The 27997-nt window shown below is 47.2% G+C and overlaps 7 protein-coding genes across 7 annotated transcripts; 3 read left to right on the forward strand and 4 right to left on the reverse strand.

Annotated features, from left to right (window-relative positions):
* Positions 1-473: 473 nt before the first annotated feature.
* On the forward strand, positions 474-914 carry EDB82DRAFT_477881 (uncharacterized protein; the record flags this gene model as incomplete). Its single annotated transcript, XM_025727824.1, has 1 exon — positions 474-914. One exon carries the CDS (start codon positions 474-476, stop codon positions 912-914), a length of 441 nt encoding a protein of 146 aa, XP_025582252.1.
* A 2492-nt stretch (positions 915-3406) lies between these two features.
* Positions 3407-4675, reverse strand: EDB82DRAFT_412844 (glycoside hydrolase superfamily; the record flags this gene model as incomplete). Its single annotated transcript, XM_065607581.1, has 1 exon — positions 3407-4675. A coding segment is annotated over one exon (1269 nt), but the record flags the coding sequence as incomplete, so codon positions are not given.
* A 1775-nt stretch (positions 4676-6450) lies between these two features.
* EDB82DRAFT_464598 (chaperonin 10-like protein) lies at positions 6451-7718 on the reverse strand (the record flags this gene model as incomplete). The annotated part of the gene is made up of 1 exon (XM_025727826.2): positions 6451-7718. Exon 1 carries the CDS (start codon positions 7567-7569, stop codon positions 6451-6453), a length of 1119 nt encoding a protein of 372 aa, XP_025582254.1. The 5' UTR covers positions 7570-7718.
* Positions 7719-8019: 301 nt separating this feature from the next.
* On the reverse strand, positions 8020-17559 carry EDB82DRAFT_577425 (uncharacterized protein; the record flags this gene model as incomplete). Its single annotated transcript, XM_025727827.2, has 1 exon — positions 8020-17559. One exon carries the CDS (start codon positions 17557-17559, stop codon positions 8176-8178), a length of 9384 nt encoding a protein of 3127 aa, XP_025582255.1. The 3' UTR covers positions 8020-8175.
* A 1703-nt stretch (positions 17560-19262) lies between these two features.
* On the forward strand, positions 19263-20673 carry EDB82DRAFT_577426 (ketoisovalerate reductase; the record flags this gene model as incomplete). The annotated part of the gene is made up of 1 exon (XM_025727828.2): positions 19263-20673. One exon carries the CDS (start codon positions 19263-19265, stop codon positions 20610-20612), a length of 1350 nt encoding a protein of 449 aa, XP_025582256.1. The 3' UTR covers positions 20613-20673.
* Positions 20674-24275: 3602 nt separating this feature from the next.
* EDB82DRAFT_507187 (uncharacterized protein) lies at positions 24276-25693 on the forward strand. The gene is made up of 5 exons (XM_025727829.2): positions 24276-24488; positions 24541-24645; positions 24699-25081; positions 25134-25198; positions 25253-25693. The coding sequence occupies exons 1-5, from the start codon at positions 24333-24335 to the stop codon at positions 25648-25650; spliced, it is 1107 nt and encodes a 368-aa protein (XP_025582257.1). The 5' UTR covers positions 24276-24332; the 3' UTR covers positions 25651-25693.
* An 8-nt stretch (positions 25694-25701) lies between these two features.
* EDB82DRAFT_558783 (uncharacterized protein) lies at positions 25702-27446 on the reverse strand (the record flags this gene model as incomplete). Its single annotated transcript, XM_025727830.2, has 2 exons — positions 25702-25719; positions 25890-27446. 2 exons carry the CDS (start codon positions 27444-27446, stop codon positions 25702-25704), a joined length of 1575 nt encoding a protein of 524 aa, XP_025582258.2.
* Positions 27447-27997: the final 551 nt, after the last annotated feature.

The raw sequence follows: 27997 nt of genomic DNA on the forward strand, positions 1-27997 counted from the left end.
GATTTGAAGCCAGATTTCCATTACTCAAACTATCCATCATCTTGTTCAGGTCAGCTTTGGGTGGCAACATACAGATGAACAAGGTAAACGATGCCTTTGTTGTCTGACATGAATTCCAGATTGACAGAACAGTTACAGAACAATGGAACAAATCTCATTCTGAACATAATTTTCTAGCCAACCCTTTGTTCAGTCGCTCTAAGATTCGAAGGGGGACTTTCTTTGCCTTTCGCCCTGTCGCACATCTCGATTGTTCGTGGTCTATGCTCGATACTGTGCAGTGTACATGAGGTTCATGCCTCTAAATACTTCCTATTCATTTCTTTTCATGTCGGGTATAAGAAGGCCACTATATTACTACAAAACTTAATAATGTAAACACAACTCCACTCACATTGTTTACTCACAGTAAAGCTCAAGTGGTACTTCAAGCGAAACACAACACCAACATCGTCTCCTGCACACTTCTCAAAATGACTAACTACGCTTCTTCCGGCACCGAGTACCCGGGCTCCGTGCGCAAGTTTGTCACCAAGATACACCGTCTGAGTGAAATTGTGTACCACATGTATCACGACTTCCCAGTTCTCAATCGCGTTCAGTGCGAGATGGGATTGGTACTGTTTCCTTTTAATCTTCCTAGTAGAAACTTCATGCAATCTTTGGATGAAGATCTATCTGAGGTATCAAATGAAATGGAGATGTTTTTTTCTCAATCATCGCATGCAGAGCATCGAAAGTTGGGAGACGACCTGGTACAGCGGCTGGAATCAGTCGAGTTTGCTTTCGAAGACATCCATACAAGGGTGTTGAAGCTGGACCCAGTGCGCCTGAATGAGACTCTGGTTGAGCTTGGAGAGGCGGAGGATTGTTTCAACACAGTTCTCGAGTCTCTTCTGCTCAATGAGGACTAAGGAGACTGTAAATGATGTAAGATGTAAGATTTGGAGGTCTGTCAACTGACTTGAAGGCTGCAGGCAGCTATTTAGATTAGTTGAAGTAAGTATGCTAAGATCAATAAACCATGCTATCAATCGCAATTTCCACTCGTATAAACCTTGCACGTGCAACCAAAAAAACCCGTCCTAGGCCAAAACCTTGTCTGACAGTCACTGGAGATCATCAACTGTGATGAAAGAAACATCATTTAACAGAATAGATGCATATTTTATTGTAAATGTAGCAAGTCGTGTACGTACTGTTGTTCAAAGTAGTTGGGTTAGTGAGTAAAGAGACGCTGTGTAAGGACCACATTTGCCGTATCTAGTAACAAACGTACTTCCAACTGTTCAAATGGGAAAATACATAAATAATATCGATATTTACAAAACTTCGTATCTTAATTTACACATAATTTCAACTTCCAAAGGTCTCGGTATTGATTCGGGGCAACAAATACAATAACAATTAAACCCCTCCCGCCCGCAAAGCAAATAATGTTGACAGTAAGTAACGCCCAAAGATTTAAGCAACCATCACTCCAAAATATGATACCTTTTCACCAGAGGTCCTTCGGAATATCACAGTGAAATGCCTCGTCTTTGGTGAGCTTGTGAAAGGGGATAAAGCACTTGGGGTACTGAATGGGGTTCTTGATGTTGAAATCCTTCGCGCTGGGAATTGAAGGCTCGCCATTGTCGCACTCGTAGTTGTTGATGAGGGCGGCCTCATAGTCATCGACAATCTTCTTCATCTCTTCGATATCAGTTCGGGACAGCGGGTCATACTGTCGTTTGGCACTAGGGTATCTGAGAGTACTCTTTCCGAAGCAAACACAGTTCTGTGAGGATGAAAATGTCAGTACGAGTGTATAATTAAGAGGTTTCAACATACGTTATCATGCCAAATGCATCCGGGGAGTTTGTTGCGACAGACATCTTCTGTCAACTTTTGCGTTTTGCCGACTGGGTCTGAGGATTTCGTTCTCAACTGTTACCGGAAAGTGTTAGAATAGTGTGAAGAAGATAGTGTTATTATTCAAACGTACCAGTTGACAGTCAACGTCACTGTTAGGCTGTTGTGGAAGATGAAGTTAGTGATGAGTTCCAGCAGAATGAGAGAAGAGAGAACATACACCGCTCCACATCAAAGAATAGTAATAGCCCTTGTGGCCAGGCAACAGACATCTTGTCTTGGCGAATTCCATCTGCAATATAAGTCAACATGACGCTCAGTGGAATAAATACATCAAGAGACTTACCCATTTCTTGTGTGTGGCAGTAACATAAGTCTGCATGGCCTTGCTGATCAAAGGTTCCGATAACCAATCGCCTTTGATGAAACGGGTCAAAACAAAGGTCTCGGCGTATTTGTCTTCTTCATTCTCGTCCACCTCCCAGTTGCCGGGAATCCTTCCAGACATGACGTCCTCGACGTAGCCAGTAGTAGCATTGAGCACGGCAGAAAAGGCAGTACCGTAGGCGTTCTCAAGGTCGTCATTGAGATCATCAACCGTCACCTTGTCGCCGAAAAGGTCGCCATTTGCAGCGATGGAGGCGACGGCACCCGAAAAGAAAGTGATACCGCCCGCAAGACCTGCACTTCCAGCGCTGAGACCGGCACCCGAGGTGAGGATACCAACCATCATGTTGAGAAGCATGCTGCGATCATCCTTGGGAGGATCACCATACTCTTTGACAATCTCCTTGATGCCGCTCGACAACTGCTTGATGCTGAAATTGATGTTCTTCATCCATAGCTTGTGGAATGCGCTGAACATGTTGGCGATCTGGACGTGAACATAAAAGGCCATGGGCGGCGTGTAAGTGTCGCAAGGCGTGGCACCAGGGCCCGTACACGTTGTCGAGCCGAGGTCCTTGCAGTCAAAGGTAGAACTGCCTTGCTTGCCACCAGCAATAACGTCCTTGAAGAACTTATCCGTCCAGTTCTTGGCACCATTCTTCTTCAGCCACGCTGTGAACCAGTTGAGTGCGCCACTCTGGAACCATGCCTTGAACACCTCGCCTTCATCCTCGTAGTCGTATTTGTACTTGCAAATGTCGTCCTTCAGCTCTTGAGGCCAGTCGCTACCTTGATCACCGGAAGATCCCGCCGTCGTACCCTTTTGAGCCAAGGCAGGGATCTTAGGATTGTCATCGTTATCCTCCTCCTCGTCTTCGCTGTCATCGTCCTTGTCGCAACCGCTTTGGCATCCATCGCCACAGTGGCCGTCGGAACTACCACACCAGCCTTCGCGCGAACAGCAGTCGCCATAAGAAGTTCCCTTGCAAGTAGCTCCGAGGAAGCCGACACCGCATCGGCCATTGGTTGACTTTCCATTTTTGGTACACTTGCCACTGACACATCCTGTGCCGCAGTGCAACGATGAGGATCCGCAAGAGCTGTACTCGGAGCAACAGTCGCCATAGCTGGTGCCCTCACAAATGGTACCCCTGTGCTTAGGTCCGCACGAACCGTCTGTGGACTTTTCAGGCTCCATGTCACTGTTCTGTCCGGTACCAGGCTCAAAATCAACGCTCCAGGCCATTAGACCACCAAAACAAAGGTTGTTGGCAAACTTTCGTTTCAGCTCAATCGTCTCCTCGTCGTCGTAGCCAACCCACTGGTCCTCGTAGACAAGCTCTTTCATGGCCGAATCTTTAAGAAGACGGGTCTTGCCTCCGTTCTTTGCCTTGTCTTGGATTTCCAATAGAGACATAACACCCGCACTGTTTGTGCACTTAGCTGGGCTACTGGGGCCGGAGAAGGGACAACCGAGGGTCTGGCACTTGGGATCGGTCAAGGTATATCCACGACCATACCACGCAACACCAAAGTTGATCTTGTTGAAGTCGACACCAGCATAGGCCAGTGGGATAGTGTTGTTCATGATCTCGCGGATATCAGCCTGGCCTCGGACGATGGGATCCAAGGTCTTGACGTCAGCATCCCAGAAACCGTGCAGGTCATAAGCCATGAATCCGAAATGGTCCACATATGGGGCCAGGCCTGCGACATCGAAATATCGCAGGTACCAGTAATCAGGCGCCAAAGTCAAACTGATGCCATACTTGTCACCCCATGCTTTCTTCATGTCCCTGAGCAAGGAGACAAAGTTGGCAATATCGGCACGACTACCTCCACGTTTCGGCTCACCAGGGTACTCCCAGTCAAGGTCAATACCCTGGAAGCCGTACTTGTCCATGAATGCAGCGGCTGACTTAATAAAGTCGGCTCGCTTTCCAGCATCGGCGCAAAGGTCAGCCCAAGTCTTGTGGGTTGGCTTATCTTCATCACTGAAGTCGTAACCACCAACAGCCACCCAGGTCTGAAGGTTTCTACCTTGACCCTTGAGAGCAGTGAAGTCGCGGACGTTGTCCTCATCCTCGGCCTCGGCAAGCTTGACAGCGTAAGAGTTGGGGTCGATGGTGGCAAAGGCCCAATAGAGATGAGTGTAGCTATCGGTCTTGATGTCCTTGGGGTAAATCTTGTTGCAAGCGCGGTTACGCATATTGTTGGCCTGGTAGTAGCCGATCATACGCTTGTCGGCAGTACCAGAACCCTCGCCACATGTCTTGGGTTTGATCATCTCGCAACTACCATAACCTTGCTGGCAGAGTGACCACTTATTGGGACCAACACAGTGAACCTCTGTAGTACCGCACCAGCCACCGGAACTGCAACAAAGATTGAGGCCACATGGGATGTCACCTCCTTCAGACAGCTCACCGCACATAGCCGTGGCATCACAGTTGCTCTGGCAGCCTTCATCACAGAAGCCTTTACCATAGCCGCAGACACCTTTGGCCGAACAGCAACTAGAAGCGATAATGGTCAGTATCACAATAATGGCATTGCAATTTGGTGAACTTACCTCTTGTCAGCACACTCGCCGTTGGGGCACAGCAGCGCACCCTCACCCGGAGGCTCATCAGCACGCTTTCCAAAGAGCTGCGCAGGTGATGCCGACACGTAATTTCGGCTGGTGAGGTTGCTGGTTGTGTCATTCTCGGGTGATCGCATATCAAGCCATCGCGACAAAACATCAGGACCATCCACGGCTGGGTTCTGATGGGTGATACTAGCAGAGGCTAGTGAGGCCAAAAGGCCTTGGAGGAATAAACCCTGCATTTTGCTTAGGTTGAAAAGGAGTGACAGCCTGCTGATTTCGTTCTTAAGGTGCAACCATAGTCTTATTTGTACAATCCCACTACCTAAACTGTCTCTTCACTTGTTGTCTAACTCGGCCTAGTCGTTCAATCCAATGCCTGTTGATGACATTCTTCAATTCAATCTTACCGAATAAACTAGGCCTAATTATGATGCCTCCGGAGCAATGCATAACTTTAGAAGTGATTCCGAGGTTGACGGTGGCGGAGTCTCACTATAGCCTCACGCGAAGGATCAATTCCCTTGGGTCTCTGTGGAGTGAACCAAGCTTCAGAACACGCGATTACGGAGCCTCATCTTCTTAGTCAGGGGTAGGATCAGTTCCCCTGCTTGAAAATTCTGCATTTGGAAGGATGGGAATTGAGAAGATGAGTTTCCAGTAAGCCAATTGACCAGTACAGGATCGCACTAAGGGTGGTTCGCCGTTGTGATCCGACGGGTGGCGCCGCGTTTAATGACTTGCCCTAAAGTGGTCTTCCGTCACATTACATTTGAAACTCGAGGGTTATCAGACAATCACGATTCGGCGGAGCCTTTGAGTAGTATATCGATCTTATTATCTCCCGTCGAGTTGATTTCCTTTGCTATTTCTCATCATGCGCTGCATCATCTCGCAGGAGATGAAGACAGAACTTGTACTTTTCTTGTCTCGAGGCTTTCACTGCTTGTCCATGTGCCTGAAAATCCCAAGCGACCTTGGCACTTGGCAGACCTGCCGATTTCCGAGAACCACAATATTCTTCCTGTTAGCGTCTGACAACCCACTTTCTTTGACTTACACGATGCCAAGTTACGCTACGCTTGAACAAATGCCGATTTACCCTCTGAGTCAGATAAAGCAGTTTCTTTACATGCACAGAAGAATACTAGTCAGTATATTCGTATATACAATAGTTCGTTATACAATAATTCGCGCACCCTGGGTAAAGGCCGGTTGTCTTAACTAGGCTAGTGGGTAGCAGGAACGTTGGCCTCCCAAGTCTTAGGGTATAGAAATAAGTATTTTAAAACCTATAGTCAAAGAAGCATAAACTGACCTGCTAATTCCGTCTCTTATGCTTGCAGCGGTCAATTTTTCTGATACCCTAAGGCTAGGGACTACCTCTTTGAAGAAGTGGGTCTTTAAATCTTCCGAGGCTCAATCGTTACTCTTTACTAACATCCGGTGAACCCGAAGATTAATATTGTTAGGCGAGGAAGCATGCATAACTATTCCCCGTCTGCATATATAGATACATAAATAATTAAGTGATCCAGATGTCACTCCTTTTGACAATGACAAGTTCATATGAGAGACACGAGTATAATAGTATTTCCAGTGATTTAATATGATAAGGCTACTTAAATCTTCACGACTATTTTCTTACCGCCGGTTCCTCCACGAACCATATCCAGCCCTTGGGCAATCTTATCTAAACCTCCCTCGAGTACTTGAGCTTCGGAACTCAACTCATACTCTCCAAGCTCTAATGCTTCACTCAAAAATGAGGCCATCTTTCCCTCAGCATCCCATTCAATTATGTCTGTACCAAAAACAAACTTGCTTTGGACTCCACTGCTCGCAACCTTGAGTCGATCAGTTCCCGCCATCCAGAAATACTTTGCGACAAACGGAATCATGGATATCTTGGTTGTTGGCTGTGACTCAGGCATTGAGAGGGTAACTTGCGCAACATTCTTGGTGGCTCCCGGAACGCTTTTGACAATGTCGACGCATTTCGCCAGTGACCCTTGACCAATAGCTACAGCACCTGCGCATTTCTTGTCCTTGAAAGCAGATACCACATCGTTTATGGCCGATGAGCTGTGATAGTCAAAAACTGCACAAGCGCCGAGACCGCGTACGATATCCCAGTTCTTAGGTGATGCTGTCGCGACAACATCATAGCCGGCCGCGACAGCAAGCTGTACAGCATTTCTCCCAACACTTGTACTCGCTCCCCAAACCAAGACTGTCTGACTTGTTGCACTGCGCTTTGACTTGGTTTGAGGTAGTTGTAGTGCCAGTTGATCCTTTTGGAACAAGGCACATGCAGCCGTGACGAAAGTCAGAGGCAAAACGCTGGCATCGGTGGACGTAACACGCTCTGGAATTCGAGCAGCCAAATGCTCTCGCATGATGCAAACTTCTTGAAATGCGCCTTCGTCGGGACTTCTTCCTCGCTTGTCCATGCCTGCTGTAGCACCCACAACTCTATCGCCTTCTTTAAATCGACTAACACCAGGTCCCGTCTTGATGACCTCGCCAGCGACATCGTAGCCAAGGATGAGAGGATACTTGAGCCATTCAAACATCATGTTACCCATGGACTGCTTCACTCCGTCGACTGGATTGATGGCGACAGCATGTGTCTTGATAAGCAACTCTCCTGAACCAGGTGTTGGAACAGGTGCAGATCTGACTTCGATGGTGGGCCCATTGGGACTGACAAGGTAGGCAGCTTTGTTGGACAGATCCATTGTGTTGATGTTGAAGGAGTGTCCCGTTCAAGTGTTGTGTAATGTTGGAACACAATATTGTCAAGGTATTGTTTCTAATTTGATCATATCAAGAGTCATACCTTTATGAACTTATATATCCAAAATACAAGCTGTCATCATCGTTCTTCTTCGCACAACAAACTATGATAATTCATACACCAAAGCGAATCCGAAGAAGCGCGAGCTATTTACTGTTTAGGGACTAGATCAAGCTGACTCGGATAGTTCCAATCCTTGTCGCATTCCTCGCATATCTTATCTATACTTCTATTATTGGACAAATGGTCCTGTCAGAGACGCGAACCAATCATAGTGTTCGATCGATGAATCCTTGTCAATTGTTCTGGATTCCTGCGTTACCCTGTAGATCTCAATTTTTGACTCGATCGAACGTAGCAAGCATGTGAAAGCTGACAACGTGAGATAATAGTCAAGATAATAGTTCTGAAGTGTAATATCTGACATTTGCCAGTGTTCTGCTTACTATTTGCTCCGAATGGTAAAAACCAAAAAGTCAAAGACGTCATTAAGAATTACAAACCTACATCGGTTGTTCTGTCGCGACGATTGAGACCAACCCGTGCGTTACAAAGAAGAGTTGAGACCCTCAAACGTTTTGGAAACTTCCTCCAACAGATGTTCTACTCTCTTCCTACCAAATAACTGCGTCTTCGCGATAACAGTAACCTTCAGTCCTGCTCCGTCTGGTTCAACTTCACCCGCAATCGCCAAATCATATAGTGGCTCATCCATCTCAATGTTGACAAACTTTGTCAATACACCCATCTCAACTCTCTGCTGTTCGAACTGACTCTCGGGATGGTACTCGAAATTGTGGTATGTGATGCAGCATGAGAAGTTGGTGATTGCTTCTGGCCAATCTGTACAGTTGCGCTTGAGATCTGAGAAGCCAATTGTTTCGTGTGGCAAGCTGAGAAGGTACTGGTCTTGGATGTCGTGCAGCAATTGGTTGTAATCTGACGACTCTATATGAGCGCGAACAGGAACTGCGTTGGTACAAGGCCCGACAATGTCCTGGTATTCAACAGGCAAGCCTTGACGACCAGAGACGATGCGTCCAAAGACAACGTCTTTCGAGTCAGATTCCCGTGACAAGACTAACGCGCAGGCTGCGTTAAACACAGTAGCTTGAGTAATGATGTTACTGCTGCCTCGAAGTACCTGTGAAGGAATATTGACAATCTTTGATAGGTGCAACGCCTTGCAGGTTGCATCATTTCCATCAACAACCGTGTCATCACTCAATATTGTCATGGGCGTATTTTGAATCACATCGCGCCAAAATCCATGTCCACTTTCGCGACCGTCAGCAGTATACTGCATGTACCGCGAGAATTGGTGTGGTGGCAAAAGTGATCTCCCGTTGTAGAGCATGTGAAGTTTGCGCACGACATGCTCTAGACTCAGACCATCATACAGGGCATGCGATATTCTCATTATCACACGCATCGACTTGGTTTGTTTGATGATTGTAAAACGAATCAACGGATGTCCCAGACGAACTGGCTCTTTCGCAAACTCATCGAGAAACTCATTTGTCGCCGTATTGATGTTGTCTTCTGTCTCAATCACTTGGATTGGCAGATCAAGACAGGACAAGACCACTTGGTATAGTTCTCCAGATGCCTCTGCAAAGACTGTTCTGAAGATGTCAAGATGATTTACCAGAGACTCGCAAGCCTTGATTAGACCTGCAGCATCAGGCTCGGAAGTGCTGGGGAAGTCGATGTAGAACGGCACGAAAGGTCTCGGGCGCGCAGTTGTGTGATCGAAGAGGAAAGCCTTCTGCATCTGGGTAGACGGATATATGTCTTGAATGATTTCCTGTAACTCAAGTTGTGGCTTGATCTCGCTCGCCATAAACTCCTCTGGGTCTTCTGTAAAGAGGAGTTGGAAAGGTGAGTATTCAGCCATTTCTCTACCTCCAACTATCTCATTGGTCTTGGATTGAACCAAGTTATCCAATGCAATTGCAAGTTGGAAGAGTACAGGATGATCGAAAACATCCTTCACCGAAACAGTCGTGTCAAGTCGATGTCCGATGCGCACAGCGAGTTTAGTAGCCATGAGTGAATGACCACCAAGATCAAAGAAATTGTCTGTAATCCCGACTTGGAACCCCAGAACCTTTGCAAACTCATCACAGAGTATAGCTTCAGTCTCGGTACGGGGTGCCATGTGGGCAGATCTGTCTTGTCCCTGACCATCAGAAACGGGTTGTTGCAAACCCAGCCCTTGACGGATGACAGATGCTAGATCCGCAAATACAGGATGGTCAAAGACATCCTTGACAGTGATACGGACCTTGAGTCGTTGGTCGATACGAGAAATGAGCTTCGTGGCCAAGAGAGAGTGTCCACCGAGATTGAAGAAGTGATCGGTAATGTCAACCTTCATGCCAAACACCTCAGTGGCTTCTTCGCAAAGAATGACTTCGACCTCACTGATGGGAAATGTCGGTAACGGCGCTGCTGTCTGCTGCTTCGGTACAACCTTTGCCCTGCGAGAGAGTTCCTTCCGGTCAACTTTACCATTGGCGTTGAGAGGCATCTTGTCCAGAACAACGATGTTCGATGGGATCATGTACGATGGAAGTAAGGACCGAAGCCTCTCGCGGACTTCGATGGCGATACGACGGTTTTGCAGTCGCTGAAGGGGTCGATTGGTGAGGAGATCAGACCCTCGAAGGTGATGGTCCGTAGGAAAGTTGACCAGAGTACGCCCTTGGGAGCAACAATGATGGAAAACAGCGTCCAATGCACCATTCTGAGACCACTGTCGTGCAGAACTGACCTCGACACGGAACCCGGCTTCCCCAGCAATGCGAAAGATGTCGGGAACGGATAGTGATGAGTCGCCCTCGGCGCTGGACCGAATGGTTGATAGCTGCCACTCATCGATGTTGCTATTGAGGGAAGCGACGACCTGTCTTTCAAAGGCCGTGATTTCGAAAGGAATTTTGCTGACTGCCATGATAGCAGCATCTGAAGACTTGAGAAGGTCACCCAGTGACTTCTGGTTCAATTGATTCGCTTGAAAGTCGATCCAGTCATCTTTCTCAACCGGAAGCACAAGCTCATCTCCAAGTGAACCCCGAACGTGCACAACAGCGGCATATCGATACGCACTGAGCTCATTCACAGCTTCCATGTTCTTTGGCAGGATCTCAACATGTTCCACCAGACCTGGAAACCTGTCTTTCAACGAGGTGAAGAAAGCAGGTTCAACAAGCAACTCCTCCTCCATGTCCTCCAATTCTGCCATTTTCTGTCGAACATCGTCCTTCGTTGCATTCTTCCCCAGTGTGTGGATAGCCCTGGCAGCAAGGAAGTGCTCGTTGGTGGCCTGCGATCGGACATCGCCAAAGAAAATCCGCTGCACGTTAGGCAGATGAATCAAGGTGTCTGCGATTTCTGCAAGGTACTCCGAAGACGGGAAATACTGAATGACTGAGTTGAGAACCACGAGGTCAGGGTGTAAGTCATCGACTTGACCAATATCTGTAGCTGTTCCAACCTGAACCTTGGCTTTTCCAGCAAGCGATGGTATAGACTCGGTAGCTTTGTTGACAAATGCAGCTGCTGATCTGGATGGTTCAAGACCAACGTAACTCTCAAGCCTGCTGTCAAGGTTGAAGAGGATCATGCCGCTACCTGTTCCAATTTCAAGGACATTGCCTAGAGAGCGATTGTCATGGAGTGTCCGGGTAGTCTCACCAAGCCACTCGTGCATCTCATCGAAGTCGATTTGACTTCCATCATACATTGATGTCCAACCCTTGAAGTCGCTACCAATCGTCGACGGGTCAATTTCGCCAATGTCGGAATACATGCCACTCTCGAAATGGTCTTGCCATCCTTCGACTTGATTGGCAGATTGTCCCTTGTCATTCTCAGAATGATCATGATCAGCAACAACAAACCCCAAGATCTCAGGCGCTTGATCCTCATTCTGCTGAAGGACGACAGCAGCATCTCGGACGGAGGAGTCGCGCAGAAGGGCCGCTTCAATCTCAGCTGATTCGATACGATTGCCACGAATCTTGAACTGGGTGTCCATACGTCCGAAGAACTCGATGAGGCCATCTCCAATCCTGTACCGCACTCGATCGCCAGTGCGATACGCCTTCACTGTCTGGTCATTGACAGTAATGTGCACAAAACGGTTCTCGTCAAGGGCTTTGTCACTGTAGCCCCGCGCAAGACCATCGCCAGTGACAACAAGCTCTCCCATCACACCAATGCCAACAAGCTGTTGCTCAGGATCCACGACATACGCTCCTGAGTTGTTCAGAGCTCGTCCAATTGGGACTCCATTGATGAACGACTCAGTCGAGTCAATGGGATAGATTGTACTCATGACTCCATTCTCTGTTGGGCCGTAACCATTGTAACACTGACCCTTGATAAGTCCCTGCGCATCGAGAGCATCTGGGCCGTCGAATCTGTCACCACCAAGAAGAAGAACATCAAGGTTCTCGAGAGCCTCTCGGGACTCGGAGAGGTACATCTTGAGAAGAGCTGGTGACATGACTGCCGCGTTGACATGCTCTCGGAAAAACACATCCTTGAGTGCTCTAGCGTCGAGGGTTGTCATGTAGTCAACGCAAACAAGTGTCCTTCCGAACAAAAGGGCGCTGTAGATCTCGTACGATGCGCCGTCAAACGCAATGGTCGCCATGTGAGCCATCCTCGTTTCCGAAGGATAGTTGGGTATACAGCCACTTGTGACTGTTCGAATAATGACACGGTGCTCAATCATGACGCCTTTTGGTCGGCCAGTGGATCCTGAGGTATACAGCACGTATGCGAGACTCGTGGCTGAGGGCTTTGTGCTGTCGTGCTCGATGACTTCAAAGCCATCTGCATTGCTGTCATTCAGCGCATCCCGGATACGAACAAACTCGACGTTAGTAACCTCGATATCGGGAGGCGCTGTATCATGGCCAATCAAAACAATGGTAGGCCCAGAAAGTCCAGAAAGTATATCCTGAACTCTCGCCGAGGGCGATCGTACATCGAGAGGAAGATAGGCCAAGTTCGCCTTCAACACACCAAAGAACGCGACAATTGTCTCACATGACCGTGGGGCAAATACTGCGACAAGCGTCTCTGCAGGCATTGACCGTCGACGAAGCCATCCAGCGAGAATATCAGACTGGCGATCCAACTCGGTGTAGGTCAATCGGCACGAGGAGTCCACCACAGCCAGACTATCGGGGTAAGCAGAGACTTGGGTCTGGAAGACATCAGCCAAGCTCGATTCTCGGGGATAGTCGACATGTTTGACGTTGAGAACATCCAATTTTTCAAGAGTCACAATGCCATCAGTCAAAGGAAGTATTGAGACTGGTGTCCGCGAACTTTGAAGCCCGTTTCTCAGAATCTCAAAGAATACTCTGACGACATTTTCAACAGTCTCCATTTTGAACAGCTCATCGGCAAAGTTGACGCTACCTTTAAGGCTGTCGGTTTCTTGAAACAGATGGAACTCCATGTCAAATCGAGTGTACGCTTTGCTAGGCACAGGTACGGACTCGAGACCCTGGAACTTGAATCTTCCAAGGTCCTTCTGTGAGTGCACTGCAAAAATGAGTTGTGCGAGAGGTGTGCTTGACAGATCTCTGGATCCAGGCTGTAGTGCTGATACAACGCGCTCAAACGGAATATCCTCGTTCTCGAATGCTGCTGTCGTCGTAGCCTTGACTTGGTTGATCAAAGTCCCAAAGGTATCGTGATGATCTATGTTGATTCGCATACACTGCGTATTGACAAAGCAGCCGATGATATCCTCCAGTTCAGGTCGGTTGCGATTCGCAATTGGTGTACCAATGACAGCGTCTTCAACAGCTGTGAGACGATAATGAGCGGCACGGAACGCAGCTAGAAGAACGACGAAAGAGGTCGTGTTGTGTTCGTTGCAGAAGGCTCGAAGGGACTGGTAGAGCTCGCCGTCGATGGTAACATGTACGCAACCTGCGTCTCCAGACAGAAGTGCAGGGCGGGCAAAGTCGGTCGGGATCTTTGCTGGGGAAGAGTCTTTGAGTTGCTTCTTCCAGTAGTTGAGTTGCTTCTCCTGCTCTATGAATTGGTCCTTCTGCCATTTTGCAAAGTCGCTGTACTGGATAGGTAGAGGAGTGAGTGCTGACAGCGGGTCTTTTGAGTCCTTGAGCGCAGCTGAGTAGAGCTGATTGAGATCGCGTCGCAAGACATCAATTGACCAACCATCTGAGATGATGTGATGCATGACAATAGTGAGGATGTGGTCATCTTCACCAAGTCGTAAGAGCGTCGCTCTCCAGCCAGCTTCAGATGAGAGATTGAAGGGAGTAGTCTGTTCTTGGTTCAACACCTCAAACGGGTCAAGGTCTGAACCACAGAGATCAATGACCTTCATCTCCTCAGAAAGCTTCTCGTGAACAATTTGTACACCGACACCATCCTGGTCTTCAAATGTCGTTCTAAGAGTCTCGTGTCGCTGTTCAAGCGCTGCAAGAGCCCGACGTAACGCGTCGACATTGACAGGCCCGCGCATTCTCACAGCATATGGAATCAGATACCACAGACTGCCAACGTCCAACTGATCCAGGAACCATAGTCGGCCTTGTGAATAAGACTGCTCAACAGGTCCCTCATGAGTTGACTTGGGGATGAGAGTGTAGGACAGAGGATCACCCTTGACGACCGCGGAAATTCCCGCAAGCGTCGGGTGCTGGTAGATGTTAGAGACCTTGAGGTCCATACCAACGGACCTCGCCATGTTCACCATCTTGATAGCAGTGATAGAGTTTCCTCCGAGTTCGAAGAAAGTTGCCCCAACATTGACCGTGGCTGGATCGATACCCAAACTCTGTACCCAGATACTGTGGAGCTTTGCTGCTGTGTCTGCGAAAACAGGGATAGGAGCGGGTGCTTGTTGAACAATGGCCCCTTGGGTCTGCTTGTCCAAGATGTCTTTGCCCATGATTCGTAGTCGCCTCCTATCTATCTTCCCGGTGGCAGTACGTGGAAGCTCCAGCATGCAGATGTAGAATGAGGGGATAGAGTGTCGAGGCAATACCTGCTCCAGCTTTATGTTGATAGCTTTGGTAGCATCATGGTCCAGAATGTGGGCATCCGAGGGTCTATTTCCGAAGTAAGAAGACCCTATTAGGAATGCAATTAAGGATGTGCTGTTGGCAGATTGGGATCGCTTGGTAGCTTCTACCACAATAGTCAAGTCGTCTGGCATCTGCTGTCGGAGATGGGTCTCAATGGCACCCAGCTCAACACGCTGTCCCCGGATCTTGACCTGCGAGTCTATGCGCCCAAGGCAAACGATGGACCCATCGGAGGCATATCTTGCAAGATCTCCTGTCCTGTAGAGTTTTGCCCCATCAGGAAACGTGTTCGCTGGATACCAGCTTGGAATGTCTGTGAAGAATGGGGACTTCTCCGGAGGGGGGGGAACAATGTAGTCGCGGGCAATGCCTGGACTCTCAATGACCAGTTCTCCCACAGCTCCAATCGGAACTAGTCGGTTTATATCGTTCGGGTCAATGACCCATGAATGAGCTCCGACTGCTCTGCCCATGTTGTTGGGCTCAGTTGACATATTGGAGGCAAAACAAATTGAGGAACTTTCACTCTGTCCGTACCCGTTCAAGAGTTGGAGCTTGGGGGCCCAGATTGCGTTGACTGAAGATGACATCTGCTCCCCAACAAGTACCAATGTCGCAAGGCCAGGAACGTCTTCAGGTGAAAAGGTTCCCATGTACGAAGGTGTCGCCATCATCCAATTAACGTTGTATCGGTTGATGAAGGACGGGATACTGTTCATACGATCATCGTCGGAGGGAATACAAACGCAGCCACCGTTGATGAGAGTAGTCATAATCTCGAGAAGACATGCGCCAAAGGCATGGGTTCCAAATTGTAGGGCACGAGTATCAGAGTTGATGCCAAGAGACGCGCCGAACTTGAGTGCACATGATGAGAACGCTCGGTGTTCAATCATGATGCCTTTCGGGTCGCCCGTGCTACCAGAAGTGAAGATCACGTAGGCCAAGTCTTGCGATTTGGTCAGACTTGAGAAATCGTCGCTGGCAGAAACTGATTGCAGAAGCTCGTCATCAACCACAACGCAACGGCCTACAAGCTTCTGTACAGTCTCGCGGTGTAGCTTGGAAGTAAGCGCTACAGTCGCCCGAGTCTGCGTGACGACCTGGGCAGTTCGAGCTGGTGGATCATTGGGATCAATTAGAGTGAAAGCATTACCAGACTTGAGAACAGCCAGCATTGAAGCAATGACCCATTTCGACTTCTCAAAGTAGACTGGAATAATGGCTTGCTGAGCTCTAAGGCCAAGTGACTTGATATGGACAGCGAGTCTTGACGAAACATTGTCGAGCTCGGAATAGGTCCAGTCTCCATCCCACGCTTGGATGGCCGTTTTGGTGGGGGAATGAGAAACAGCTTTCAACATCTCATGGTGGATCAGGGTATCCTGTACCTCTAACGGTTGCGAGTTCCAACTCTCAATCTCTGCTCTGTCATACTCAGTCATCAAGTTGACCTCAGCCATAGAGCTCAGGTCTAGAGGACTTTGCAAACACTTGATCAGATGACCAAACTGCTGTAGCAGACGCGTTGTCTGAAGCGAATCGATAACATTGTGGTCATAGTAGGCAACCAGCAGAGCTCCGCTACTTTCCATCTGACAGTGCAGAAGGAGGGCACGGTTGTTGCAAGGCATGAAATGGCTTGACTCTGTTATCTGTTGGAGGAAACCGTTGATACCATTGTTTACGTGGCTGCCATCGGTGACGAGTAAAACAGTTTGGAAATCGCAGGCGGCAGAGCCATTATCACCAGTGTTGCGGATGTCGCGAAGGCCAAATGGGGCGAGATGACCAAGGCGATCATCGTAAGAAGAGATTGCATCCATGACATCTGATGCACGAAGATTTGATTGGCAGTGTACACGAAGGGGTGCAACTGTTTGGTACGTACCATCTGCAAGATAGTGTTTGTCAAATGGTAGAGATTGCTCAGTTACCGCACCAAACAAGGCCTCGTCAGAGTGAGTGTAGCGCGAGAGGAGTATTGAGAGTGCAGTACGGCAGATGGCAGAATTGGATAGTGCTTTCTGTGAAAGAGGGAATGTGATACGATGCTCTGCTGTTGTAGTTGGGTTGGGCACCATCAGGTGGTCAGACAGGTGAGGGAAGACGGACGCATTGAGATCGTTAAGGTGAGTTTGCCAGAAATGAGTCGCCGATACGGCATTGTCCTCGCAGCTCATGGACACCACGGAGACTGACTGAGAGTCAGTGTCAGTGGCATCAGATGACTCGGGTGTCTCAGGCCGATGTGTGTCCTTCTCATGCTTGTAAGCCGCGAAAACACGGCTCAGGACGCGTTGTTGGAAAGTGACGTCTACCAATGCATGACTGAAGGTCCAAACCAGCTGACATTTCTTCGTCTGCATGTCTTCAAGTAGAACGAAGCGGTTGCAGCGTGGCCCGGATGCAGCAGCGGCAGCTTCATCCCGAACCACTTCATCTGGGGAGCTCGAAGAAGACCAGCACATCCATGAGAAGACAAAGCTATCTTTTAGGATGACTTGAGAAGTCTTTCCAGAGTCCGAGGTGAAGGCAAAGGCTCGCAAGGCTGGGGTTTGGTTGACGATCTCCTTCCACGCAAGCGCGAAACGAGAGATGTCAATGTCGGTTGGGACATCATACACCGCATGGCCGATAGCAGACTGCTTATCCAAAGCATTGCAGTCGATCATGTCAAGCTGGAAAGGTGTGCATGGTTTGATAGCTTCGATGCGACTCGAATCCAGACCATAGAGATGGAAGAGTTGCTCGTAAGAGCTATTGAGGGGACTATCTCCATGACTACAAAACGAAGCTGGTGTAGGTGGCAGGTCTTGCCTACCATCGACAGCAGTAAGATATTCCATATTGAATGTAAGGATTTGATAATAGAATATAGGAACGTTAATGCTACCAGGCAAAGTCTATTCGGCAGATACAGTGAATATATCTAATCTGAGCCAAGAGACTCATTCATCCCAGTAGCTTCTCGAGGGAGAGATTTGAAGAAAGATCTGCAAAGCAGTGAATATGCCGTGTCTCTTATTTTTGGATACATGAGACAGGATCGCCGTTACTTATGGGTTGTTCATATCTTGGCCTTGATTCTACAATGGCGTACTAGTGGAATCTAATTTTCCCACTTCCTCACACACCCTGATCCCTAGATACCCTGTTTCGGTAAATCCTACACCATGCATCGATCATGTCATTGCTGGCCCTTGGATCCAGGTTGGAGTTCCCTCAGCTCCTTGGCCTCTGCGTCAATCCTGGAATACCCACAATTCAGCATGGCCAACATGAGCAATATCAGGAATCGCAAAATCCTTCTCATCCTACAAAAGTTTTTTATGCATTAGCTCATAACTACCTTCCTAAAAAGCCCCGCAATTCATGATTGAAAACATCAGCAGATTCCAAGACCTGAAAAGAGATTATAACAATCTCGTCATGGATATATATAGTTGAATGCCGAGACATTGCTATACGGTGTAGTAAACGGTAAGAGATTTGCATTGTGTCTCAGTGACAAGTATGAAGCAGCCGGATGGTTTTTTAGACATTGCTTTGCGTTGCAGGAAATAGGCAAGAGATTTACGACGTGTTGAGTTCTCAGCTGAAAGCTAATGAATTATACTGGGATAATAAGACATGTTGGAACTCTCTGAATTGTGACGTGCGCATTTTTGTTGTATCCAAGGCAGTCTCTCTATGTATGGTTGTTAAATTAGTGGATTTATCCACACGGCAAAGCTCCTAAGCGCCTACACTATTGGCGGATCATGAGAACCTAGTTTCTGACATGGGCAGGTGTCAAGGGTTCCAGGCGATATCTAGTTAGACTGTTAGGGGTAGTCAGAAAACAAGCTACATCGAGATCCCCTTGACTACGGTGAAAGTGGATCTTCATCTCTGTTGTTTTCTGTCCCCCAAGGTGTAGCTAACCCTTGCAGATATCATCCCGTCCGTCCCGTTCTGCATGGTTGAACACGGCAGTAGGGTTCGTCCGAAGGAAGACTCATGCGGCCCAGAGTTTGCAAGCTTAACATCTCCAATAGGATTGTATTCCTGCATCCTAGTACATGATATCCCTGGGATTTCCTCTTTGAAAGATGTGCAGCAAAAACACCCAGCCATAACATCACGTTATAGGTCCAGCATAATGATCTCTGAATCGAAGCCATTCTCCCCGGGAAATACTACTGATTGACAGTGGAGGTTCTACCACACGGAATATGTAGCCTAGGCAGCACTTCCGAGACATATCGGACGATCATCGTTTTCGAAAGTCAGGCCTACGCCGTGGTACATGCCATGGGATTTGAGATCCAACCGAAAGAAGTAGGATCGTCGCATCCTTCGTCCTTACAGCTTGCTGAACCTTGTTTCGAATAACAATCAATAACATGGCATCATTCTTCCAATCCGAGGGCGAATGTCTCTGGTCGTATCTTTCTAATCCAATGATCAGTTCTGGTAGATTCTGGGAACCCACGTATAGTAAATTCTTTTTTTCCTCTTTTCATTCTTTTCCAATTTGAACCTTGAGAACAACCAAGCTAGCAAAACCATGGCCGTCCAAGAATATCCACACTGGCTCGCTAGTATTTTGGCTGATACAAGTCCTCCTCCAAAGTTATACGCCTGGTCACCTGCAAACCTCGACTTCGACAGTGGCCAAATCGATAAAATCCCGAAAGACCAACGAAAACTTGGATTTCAAGATGATTCCCCGAGCCCAAGAAATCGCATATACATCATTGGGCCAGGTAACATTGGAAGACTCTACGCTTGCTACATGGCCCAGCATGCCAACCAATTACCAATCACCCTAGTGGTGCATAGGAAAGAGCTCCTCTCTTCTTGGATGATGAGCGAGGGCCTAGGGATCATAGATCCAGTCAACGGCACCGTCTTGAAGAACAAAGACTTTGATGTTGAATGGTGGACAGAAACTCAACCCAACCATGGTCCAATAAGAGAGGTTGCAGACGGAAAGAAGTTGCGAAACGTCTTTGTATCAACAAAAGCTGAAGATGGTTTGGCTGAAGTTGATCGAATGCGTCGCTACCTCGGAAGGTCGAGTTCGGTCGTGTTCGCTCAGAATGGGATGTGTAAGCTCTGGCCTCCTCATGGGCCTTTGTATGTTGCCAGTCGGTACAGTCTTGGCGATGAACCGACCTTCTCGGCTTGCGTGGTGAAACATGGCGTATCGTCAGCGGGACCGTTTCTCAGTGTCCATGCAGCTCCAGCAGATGCATACATTGGGACTGTCTTTTGTTCAAAACGACTCAAGCGACATATCGATGATCCTTTCATCAGATGTATCGTCACATCTCCTTGTTTGAACACCCATCGGGTATCTTCGGGCGAGCTCTGGCTTCTACAGTTAGAGAAGTTGGTTATCAACGCTGCGATCAATCCACTTACGGCGATCTTACGCTGCAAGACAGGATTTCTTTTCATGTCGTACGATCCTCGCGACCCTCTGGCCCGAGTTCTTGATAAGTTGCTCTGGCAGACCAGCGCCGTAATCCAGGAACTCATCTATCACGATTCAAGTCTGGACATGGTCATCTCTTACGTGCGAGAAAGCCAGCCGCACATCACCAGCAAACAGCATTTCTACAAAAGCTTCAAGAACACTCGGCACAAGATAGCACAAAGATTCTCACAGCCCATGCTCAAATCCAACCTGTTCGTGTTCGGACGCAAGATAAGTGAGCATCGGAGTTCTATGCTCCAGGATATAGAAGCAGGTAGAAAAACGGAGATAAGGGATTTTAATGGCTGGATCATTGATATGGCGCGATTCTTGAATACAGGATTGGATGTGAGCATTCATTCCGGTCTGATTACTCTCATTGAGCGCAAGGAAGTTTTTATTAAAGATGAGCTGGCAAATAGGCTGTCAGTCTGAGTTGTAGTGTATTTCATACCATCTTTTTCAATTTCCTGGATAAATAATCTTTATTATTAAGAAATATGGCATTATTTGTCTAATTCAGGTGGTTTAGGAAGAAACATTGTTGAGCGGGAAGTACACTCTTGAAACAACCAACACATTTCATCAACATTATGTTTGTGCCACACCACATACGTTTGACGTGTACATTTCACCGCTTTGCTGAAAGAGTCAGTGACTGATATGGGGACACTCCCTTGTCCAGCTCAAAATAAACTTTGGATGGGTCACCATCGGCATAAACATCCTTGACTTCTGCAGATCAGTGGAAGTAGGGCTCATGTATGCCAAGGACCCACGGACGTAGTCATGCCAGATAGGGTTCATGAACGGAGAATGATAGCTGGACCAAGCTGGGTTAATGATGTGTACGTATTGGTAGGGGCGGACGTGTTGGCATTCAAAAGCTGAAACTGTCTTTTCCATATTACACTCAATCGCAGCATGATCGCTTTCATCGATGCAAGCACAACGTTGTTATGAGAGGCGTGACATCTCCAGCAAGCAACTACATCGTCTCATTTGGGAATTACAAGCGTCTAAGCCTTTTTGAACATCTCCTTGCGCCAGCACTGCAGATCAACGCTCGGGCTTTGGTGACGGATCCCTCTGACGCCACGCGGTCGCTAGGGTAGATCCCGTGCGGGCAATATTATCGGGATAATAAATGATTAGGTATGCGTTGATCAGATCTCATAAATGACATTCATGCCATTAACCCAAATGGGACGAAATCTGCAGCCAGTGAAGGGGTCTTGTATCTCAGTGCGATACACATCATGAGGCCTACCTCACAAACGAAAAGATCTGGCTATCAAAGTTCCTCCAACTAATATACGGAGAACAAAAGTACCAATAGCATGCAAAAAGACGGCCATTCTGAGACCTTCAGAGTCAAAGGCTCCTATAAGAAGCGTTGTGGTAAGACATTGGACTACGACATGTAGTCTTGTCACATTTTTCCCACTATTGTCTCATCACATTGTAGCCTGGCCAATACTATCCCAACATCAACTCTCTTAATATCACGTCGTGTTGATTACACCTGTCTTTTCTGTCCACTACTATACCCCATGATGCTACCACGGTTATAATGCTTCCGGTTAGTTCATCGCCAAAAGGTACTGGGAAACATGAAGCATTCAGTCACTTTTCTTCCTTTCACCAGACATCGCTATGACGTACCCAGGCGCTATCCCTTTTTGGGCTCGAATTCTCGCGTTTCTTCATCATCCCAACAGTCAAGCGTCTCACAACGCCACATTCATTCACGATGTATCCTGAGTGAATAGTGATCAAACTTATATTATTGTTGACATGTGATCCTCTGAACTGCGATAAATTGTTGTCAACCCAAGTGCCTCAGCTCATCAACAGGAGCAATCCCGGCACAATAGTCCAATGTTGTCGACAAGACTAGTCTTGTCTTATACTCTTTAAGTACCAATTGACCTATAGTCCCATATCAGGCAAGATACCTGTTAGTGGGTTGTTATCCCCGTGATAGAAATGACCTAAAAGTCAATTGAATGTTAGAGAGAATGACATCAACAGCTGCATCGGACATGGTTATGGTTTTCCGAACCACCCCTTAACCATATGCTAGCTAATAGTGCAAGCGACATCGGAAATGGGTTTCGCGTACTAAAAATAACGAGTTTTACATGGTCTTGTCGTAAAAAAACATATTGAGACACGATGTCATTTTGACACTGTTGTGTTTAAATTCCAAAGATAAACATGTAAAGGAAGTGAATGCAGGAAATTGACCGAGGTACAAGTTGAAGAATGCACAATAACTTCACATTTCTCATTATGAATTAAGGACTTAGTCTCTTAATTACTTTCGATTCTATCTTTGTTGCACATCTGATGTTTACGGTTAACATGACAGCTTCTTCGAGTTGATGGCGGAGCACCTATCCTAGATTATATCCCTTGCCTAGCTAGCCCCTGAACGTGTCAACAGGCCTCCGTGGCTACCATGTGGCTACCATGTGACTGGTGGATCTCAAATAGCCAGAATTGTAGCCGTGCTAACTCACCTTATCTCATTTGGCTGTATCACAACAGTTGAAGTAGGACAAGTTGTTGCTATGAATCTGTTCTTTGAAATTTTGAATACTTAGTTTTTGTAGTGGAAGCTCTGATATTCTTAACCCATTATGTTAACTTAGCATTGTTACTTTAGCCTGACCTACCTTATAGCATGGTTAAATATCTTCCGTCAGGCCATTTGCCCATGGCGGATTATTCCGGGCTTCCAGTTCAAACTGAAACATCGACTGTTCACAGCCCACTGATAGCGGTTAATACGTTTTGAAAGAAAATGTACTCCATCTGGATACGACTGAGCTATTTGAACACTGTCTCTGAGAGTCGCGGAGAACATCATTTACCTCCAAAAGTAGGGACGCCCTGACTTTTCCATACTCCACGCGGCATTTTTAGACACATCGATCAATCTTGAAGACCAGATGATAAGAACTGGCTGTCATAGCACAGCCAGGTCGACGGGTCCAGATCCCGGCTAACCCCTAGTTGAGGATTAGAAGTGGTTCTTTAAACCCCCTGTCAGGGATGCACCCAGTACAGTAGTTGAGCATATGAAGATCAACAGAAAAAGAAAAGAGATTTGAAGCTTAATTGAGAATATTTAGATTAAAAAAACAAAGATAATCCTCCTTGACTGAGTAGAAGTTTAATTGATGGCTCGATAACAAGCTCAGAGCTCACCTGATCAAGACAAACAACTCGCCTGCCTAAGAAAGTGCTGTCGCCCGATTGATATGTGGGTAGTATTGGATAGATGTTGTCTACTATAGACTTGCTCACTAGAACAAGACATGTTTCCCGTCAAGTCAGATCTTATCTCATGACATAACAGTGGCAACGTGGAGCTTGCAACGGCCTCACCATATATCTTGCCATGCAAGTTAAGCTGTCTGGAATTGCCGGGTTGAGTCTCTAATTCCGGGACATGAGAGAGAGGCGAAGTGGAGTATCCGAGCATACCGGGTCTAGCCTTTCTATCTCTGGTTAGCAAGTATGTCGACAGATTCTTTAGGTACCGCGCCAAGCAAAAACTCGGATATCCGCAAATAAGCAGACAAAATAATCCTTGGAGATCTTCTGTCAGTTGCGCTAAACGGTTAGCCTATACGTCAAACGTGATATAAGGGGCAAGATGTGGAAGGTGTTTCTTAAAGTGTCCGACTTGCGTAGGGTTTTATCGGACAATCACCTCAACGAGACTAGTCAAAACGTTAGGTGCAGGGTAGGGTCGCAGTGGCAGGGATCTCGAGAGGGGAAATTCCCCTGAACTGAATACACCAAGCCGGATTTATCTGTCTGATCCCTGTCACAACGCCCGTGCAAGAGCGGATGAACATGCTCAACAGAGCAATCAATTAAAACAAAAGATATGCATGATGCAGGTCTCTTACCTGACTTGCATCTATGGTACGCTGACGGTTGCAGTCGGCGGGCGATACTCGAAGGAAAATAGTTTATAGCGCAATGTCTATTATAGTGTGCTTGGCTGAAAACCATGCTGGGTGACCACCTTTCAAAGTTTCATATAAAGTCCCCCCATCCCATGTCTCCTTCCCTCTTCAGGATCGAGATCCTGACAAACTTTGTTTCTTTGAGAAGCATCCTTTCACCTGTCCCAGAATGGCGGAAGTAATCGAGAACAGGGGCGCCGAGCTCATGGGAGTAAACATCTCTTTTTACTCTATAGCTCTAATAACATGCCTACTGCGATGTTATGTCCGCAGCTTCGTGGTTGATGCGTTTCGAACAGACGATTGGCTTATGGTTCTATCAACGGTACGTTCACACGTGTTGCCACACATCGTCTCGACTGACTTTTGATCAACAGATATTCTTCACTCTATATGCCACTTTCTCAACTGTCGGTGTCACATTCGGTACAGGCCGCCACCACGATGATCTCGAGACCGACCAAATCTCTAACGCTATGATGGTGAGAAAGCCTAATTGTCAACCAAAGTGCTTCTTTTCTAACAGTATCGACAGTGTTGGTGGTTCTGTTATCTCTGGTACTGCCTCGCTATGATTACCTGCAAGTTATCCATTGGATACTTTCTACTTCGAGTCGCCACCGAAAAAGTCCAAAAATGGATCATTTATCTCGCCATGTTCTCTACTGCCTTGTCCGGCATCATCTTTTTCTTTGTCACTGTTTTTCAATGCCATCCTATATCGTACTTTTGGAACAGGGAACAGGATGGCACATGTATTAACCCCACCGTTGTCATCGCGCTGGCCGTCCTGTACAGTGTTTTTGCCGTGGGTTCCGACCTTGTATTCGCGATTCTCCCAGGCTTCATCGTTTGGAACCTGCAACTGCACAAGAGAACGAAATATTCACTAATCCCGCTTCTTGCAATGGGTTGCGTGTAAGTTGACCTTTGCTTCACTACGAGAATGACCGACTAATCATAAAAATAGTGCGAGTGCTGCCGTCATCACCCGCTTCCCGTACTTGCACCTGATCAGATCGCCTGATTTTCTCTGTAAGAATTCCACCTCTGCCACCAAATCGAAAAAGCTAACAAAGAGTTTCTAAGGGGACACGACAGATATTGCGATCTGGTCAACAATCGAGCAAGGCTTGGCAATCACTGCCAGTAGCATGGCGACCCTGCGACCTCTGCTCAAGCAATTTGCGTTCCGTCTCGGCTTGACAAGTAAGCCTGTATCGGTTGGCCCCTCGGGCTACAAGAACAACTCACGAACTGCTGGCGCTGCAACCCCCAAGGCATTTTCTGGGCGCGACGCCTACACGTTATCATCTGTCAGTCGCAATGCCCCCGAGAAGAGAGGGACAAATTTCTTTTCTGGCGACGTTGAAGCCGGCATCAAGAAGGAGATAAAGTGGGAGGTCAAGATATCAAGAACAGCGGCGAGTGAAAGCCAAGAAGAGCTTCACTCACCCATGAGTGCCAGACCTAGAAATGTCATTTAATAAGCTCCCGAGAGCATACATAATCTAATATATATTCCCTTCCAATGCAAATTATAAAGTAAATAATATCTAAATACAGGGTTCGCTGTTCATGCTGATCAATCCCGTCGTGATTGCCAAATAAAATAGACTGCAGATTATGAAACACCCTGGTTCCTCAGGTATCCAAGTTATGACGACTCAGTAGTGCCCGTCACAAGAACCAGGTTACTCTTGTTAGCAGCATTATGCTTGCAAACATCTTTGCCTCTGAACGCCAACTCAAAGAACGAGTATAGCTCTACAAAGCTGTAGGCGAGGATAGTCGGCAGCATCAAGATCCAATGCAACAGGCCTCTTGTGACACCCTTGAGACCCTTGTTGTAATTGCTGCTGCTATCGCCGGGGACAGGTAGGTTCCACCGGACAAGTACGGTGGCGACCAATAGAAAAACATATTGTGACCCCAAAAAGATAAGACAGACGGTCTGGAAAAGGATATCGCTAATCAAGAGTCGTTCATGATCGGGAGCAGCCATGTTGATCAGCTGGACGAAGATTGGAGAGAAGATGGAGAAGATGGCGCTGGCGCAGAGGACAAGCCCATAGTAGATGAAGAATCGACTGGCCCAGCTGATAGAGAGATAGATCCCAGGCATACGGTAGGTCTTGACAATGAAGTAGTGGAAGACTTCGCCAGCGCCAATAGTCCATCGCCGAATCTGAAGAGCCCATTCGCGGATTTCGTCGACGTAGTTACTTCCAGAAGTTGGACCATTGATAGAAATAAGATTCAGAGGCCTGATGCGGATCTCGCGTTTTGTCATGATTGTATATCGAATCAAGGCAATAATATCCTCCATCTGATAGGCTGGGTGGGTAAATGCACCTTCTTCCAATAGCTTGACACTAAGAGAGTAATGCGACATAGGGTTGATGTTCCAGGGGATCAAAATACCCATGAAGAAAAAGGTACGCAAGACTCCAGTGATGTCAACAAAAAAGGGCATAGAATCTCGCTTGTAGACAATGATGGATTGCCAAATGGATGAGTGGCGGTCAGCAGTATCCAACTTGCAGTATTCAGCCTCCAGCTCCATCATGTAATCGGCATCGAAAACAGCATCACAATCGCAGTTGGTGAATATGTGTTCGTATGTCTCGTAGTCGTAGTCGATATCCTGACGAAGAATCTGTAGACCTTGGCGACAGGCATAGTTCATGTTTGAACATTTGCCACTGATCTCGCCAGGTACGCCTGATGGATGGAAGGTGACGATGAGTCGAAGAAATTTGCTCTTGTACTTTGTATAGACTTCATCACGTTTCTCTTTTTTGTCGGGTGTGCGTGATTCCATGCCGATGATGACAGAGAGACGTGACTTGGCATCTTTCTGCCGCACAAGAGAGTCCAAGGTAGTTTCCAGTACGCTCATCGGTTCTTTATACAAGGTCATGGCGACTATATGACGGACCGTTGAATATTCGTCAGACGTGGAATCGGATGCCTCAGCATCTTGGGCTTTCGTTGTTTTGCGTTTGTTCCGACTGTTGATGGCTATGGTTCGACGAATAGCACAAACGGTTGCTACTAGCCAGATGAGTTGGAACAGGCCGATTAGTATTATGATGACGATATTTGTTGCCTGGTTCATATAAGGAACAAAGGGCATCCATATAGGGAAATGAAGGAAAATAAAGATTATTAGCAGGAAGAGTAAGTTCCAGCGGAAATATCGGTTGGCTGCTTCAAGTTTCGCAGCATCGACGCCAGCGTCCAGGCTGTTGACGGATGATGTAACAAGTATTTCACCCATGTTGAAAGTAACTTGTCTTCTGAATAACGAAAGTTTATGTTGTAAGAGAGCCAGAACATAAACATATTTCACGTGGAATCTAGCTTAGTATTAATACTTTGCACGGATCGTGTTGCTAAATATCCATCGGCTTTGATTCCCTTCCTTCCCTGTCTCCTATTAGGCAAAGCCGGCTATTGAAAGAATGATAAAAATAACGTGAATAAAAGTTCCTTACGCTTTACCTCTTTCAAATAAGGCCAAGCAATAGCGCTAAAATCTTACCGAGTAGGTAGTTTATCTTGGTATCAGCCAGAGGCCCCATCTTGAACTGCGTGTTTATCTAAACGCCAACCAATAGGGTATTGCCGTTTAAAGTAGAGTCAAGAGCCGCATGTGAGGGATTAAGTTTATCCCTCGGAGCATACTCATAAGATTCCGTCACTGAATGTCAAAAAGTCCTTTGAATGAGGCCCAGAAGGGAGAGACTCAGAAGCAAGGAGCCCAGAAAGGGGCCTCGTAGGAAGAGGTGCAGGAAGAACACGTATGCTCAGACCAAACTTTACCTTGTC

Source organism: Fusarium venenatum (genome assembly GCF_020744135.1).
Source record: "Fusarium venenatum strain MPI-CAGE-CH-0201 chromosome Unknown EDB82scaffold_3, whole genome shotgun sequence".
Lineage (NCBI taxonomy): Eukaryota > Fungi > Ascomycota > Sordariomycetes > Hypocreales > Nectriaceae > Fusarium > Fusarium venenatum.

Bases quoted from the DNA above. Each gene is read 5' to 3' on its own strand.
- EDB82DRAFT_507187 (XM_025727829.2), top strand. From the start codon at position 24,333: ATGGCGGAAGTAATCGAGAACAGGGGCGCCGAGCTCATGGGAGTAAAC. The intron at 24,489-24,540 runs GTACGTTCACAC...TTTGATCAACAG, and splicing joins GGCTTATGGTTCTATCAACG to ATATTCTTCACTCTATATGC. The intron at 25,199-25,252 runs GTAAGAATTCCA...AGAGTTTCTAAG, and splicing joins CAGATCGCCTGATTTTCTCT to GGGACACGACAGATATTGCG.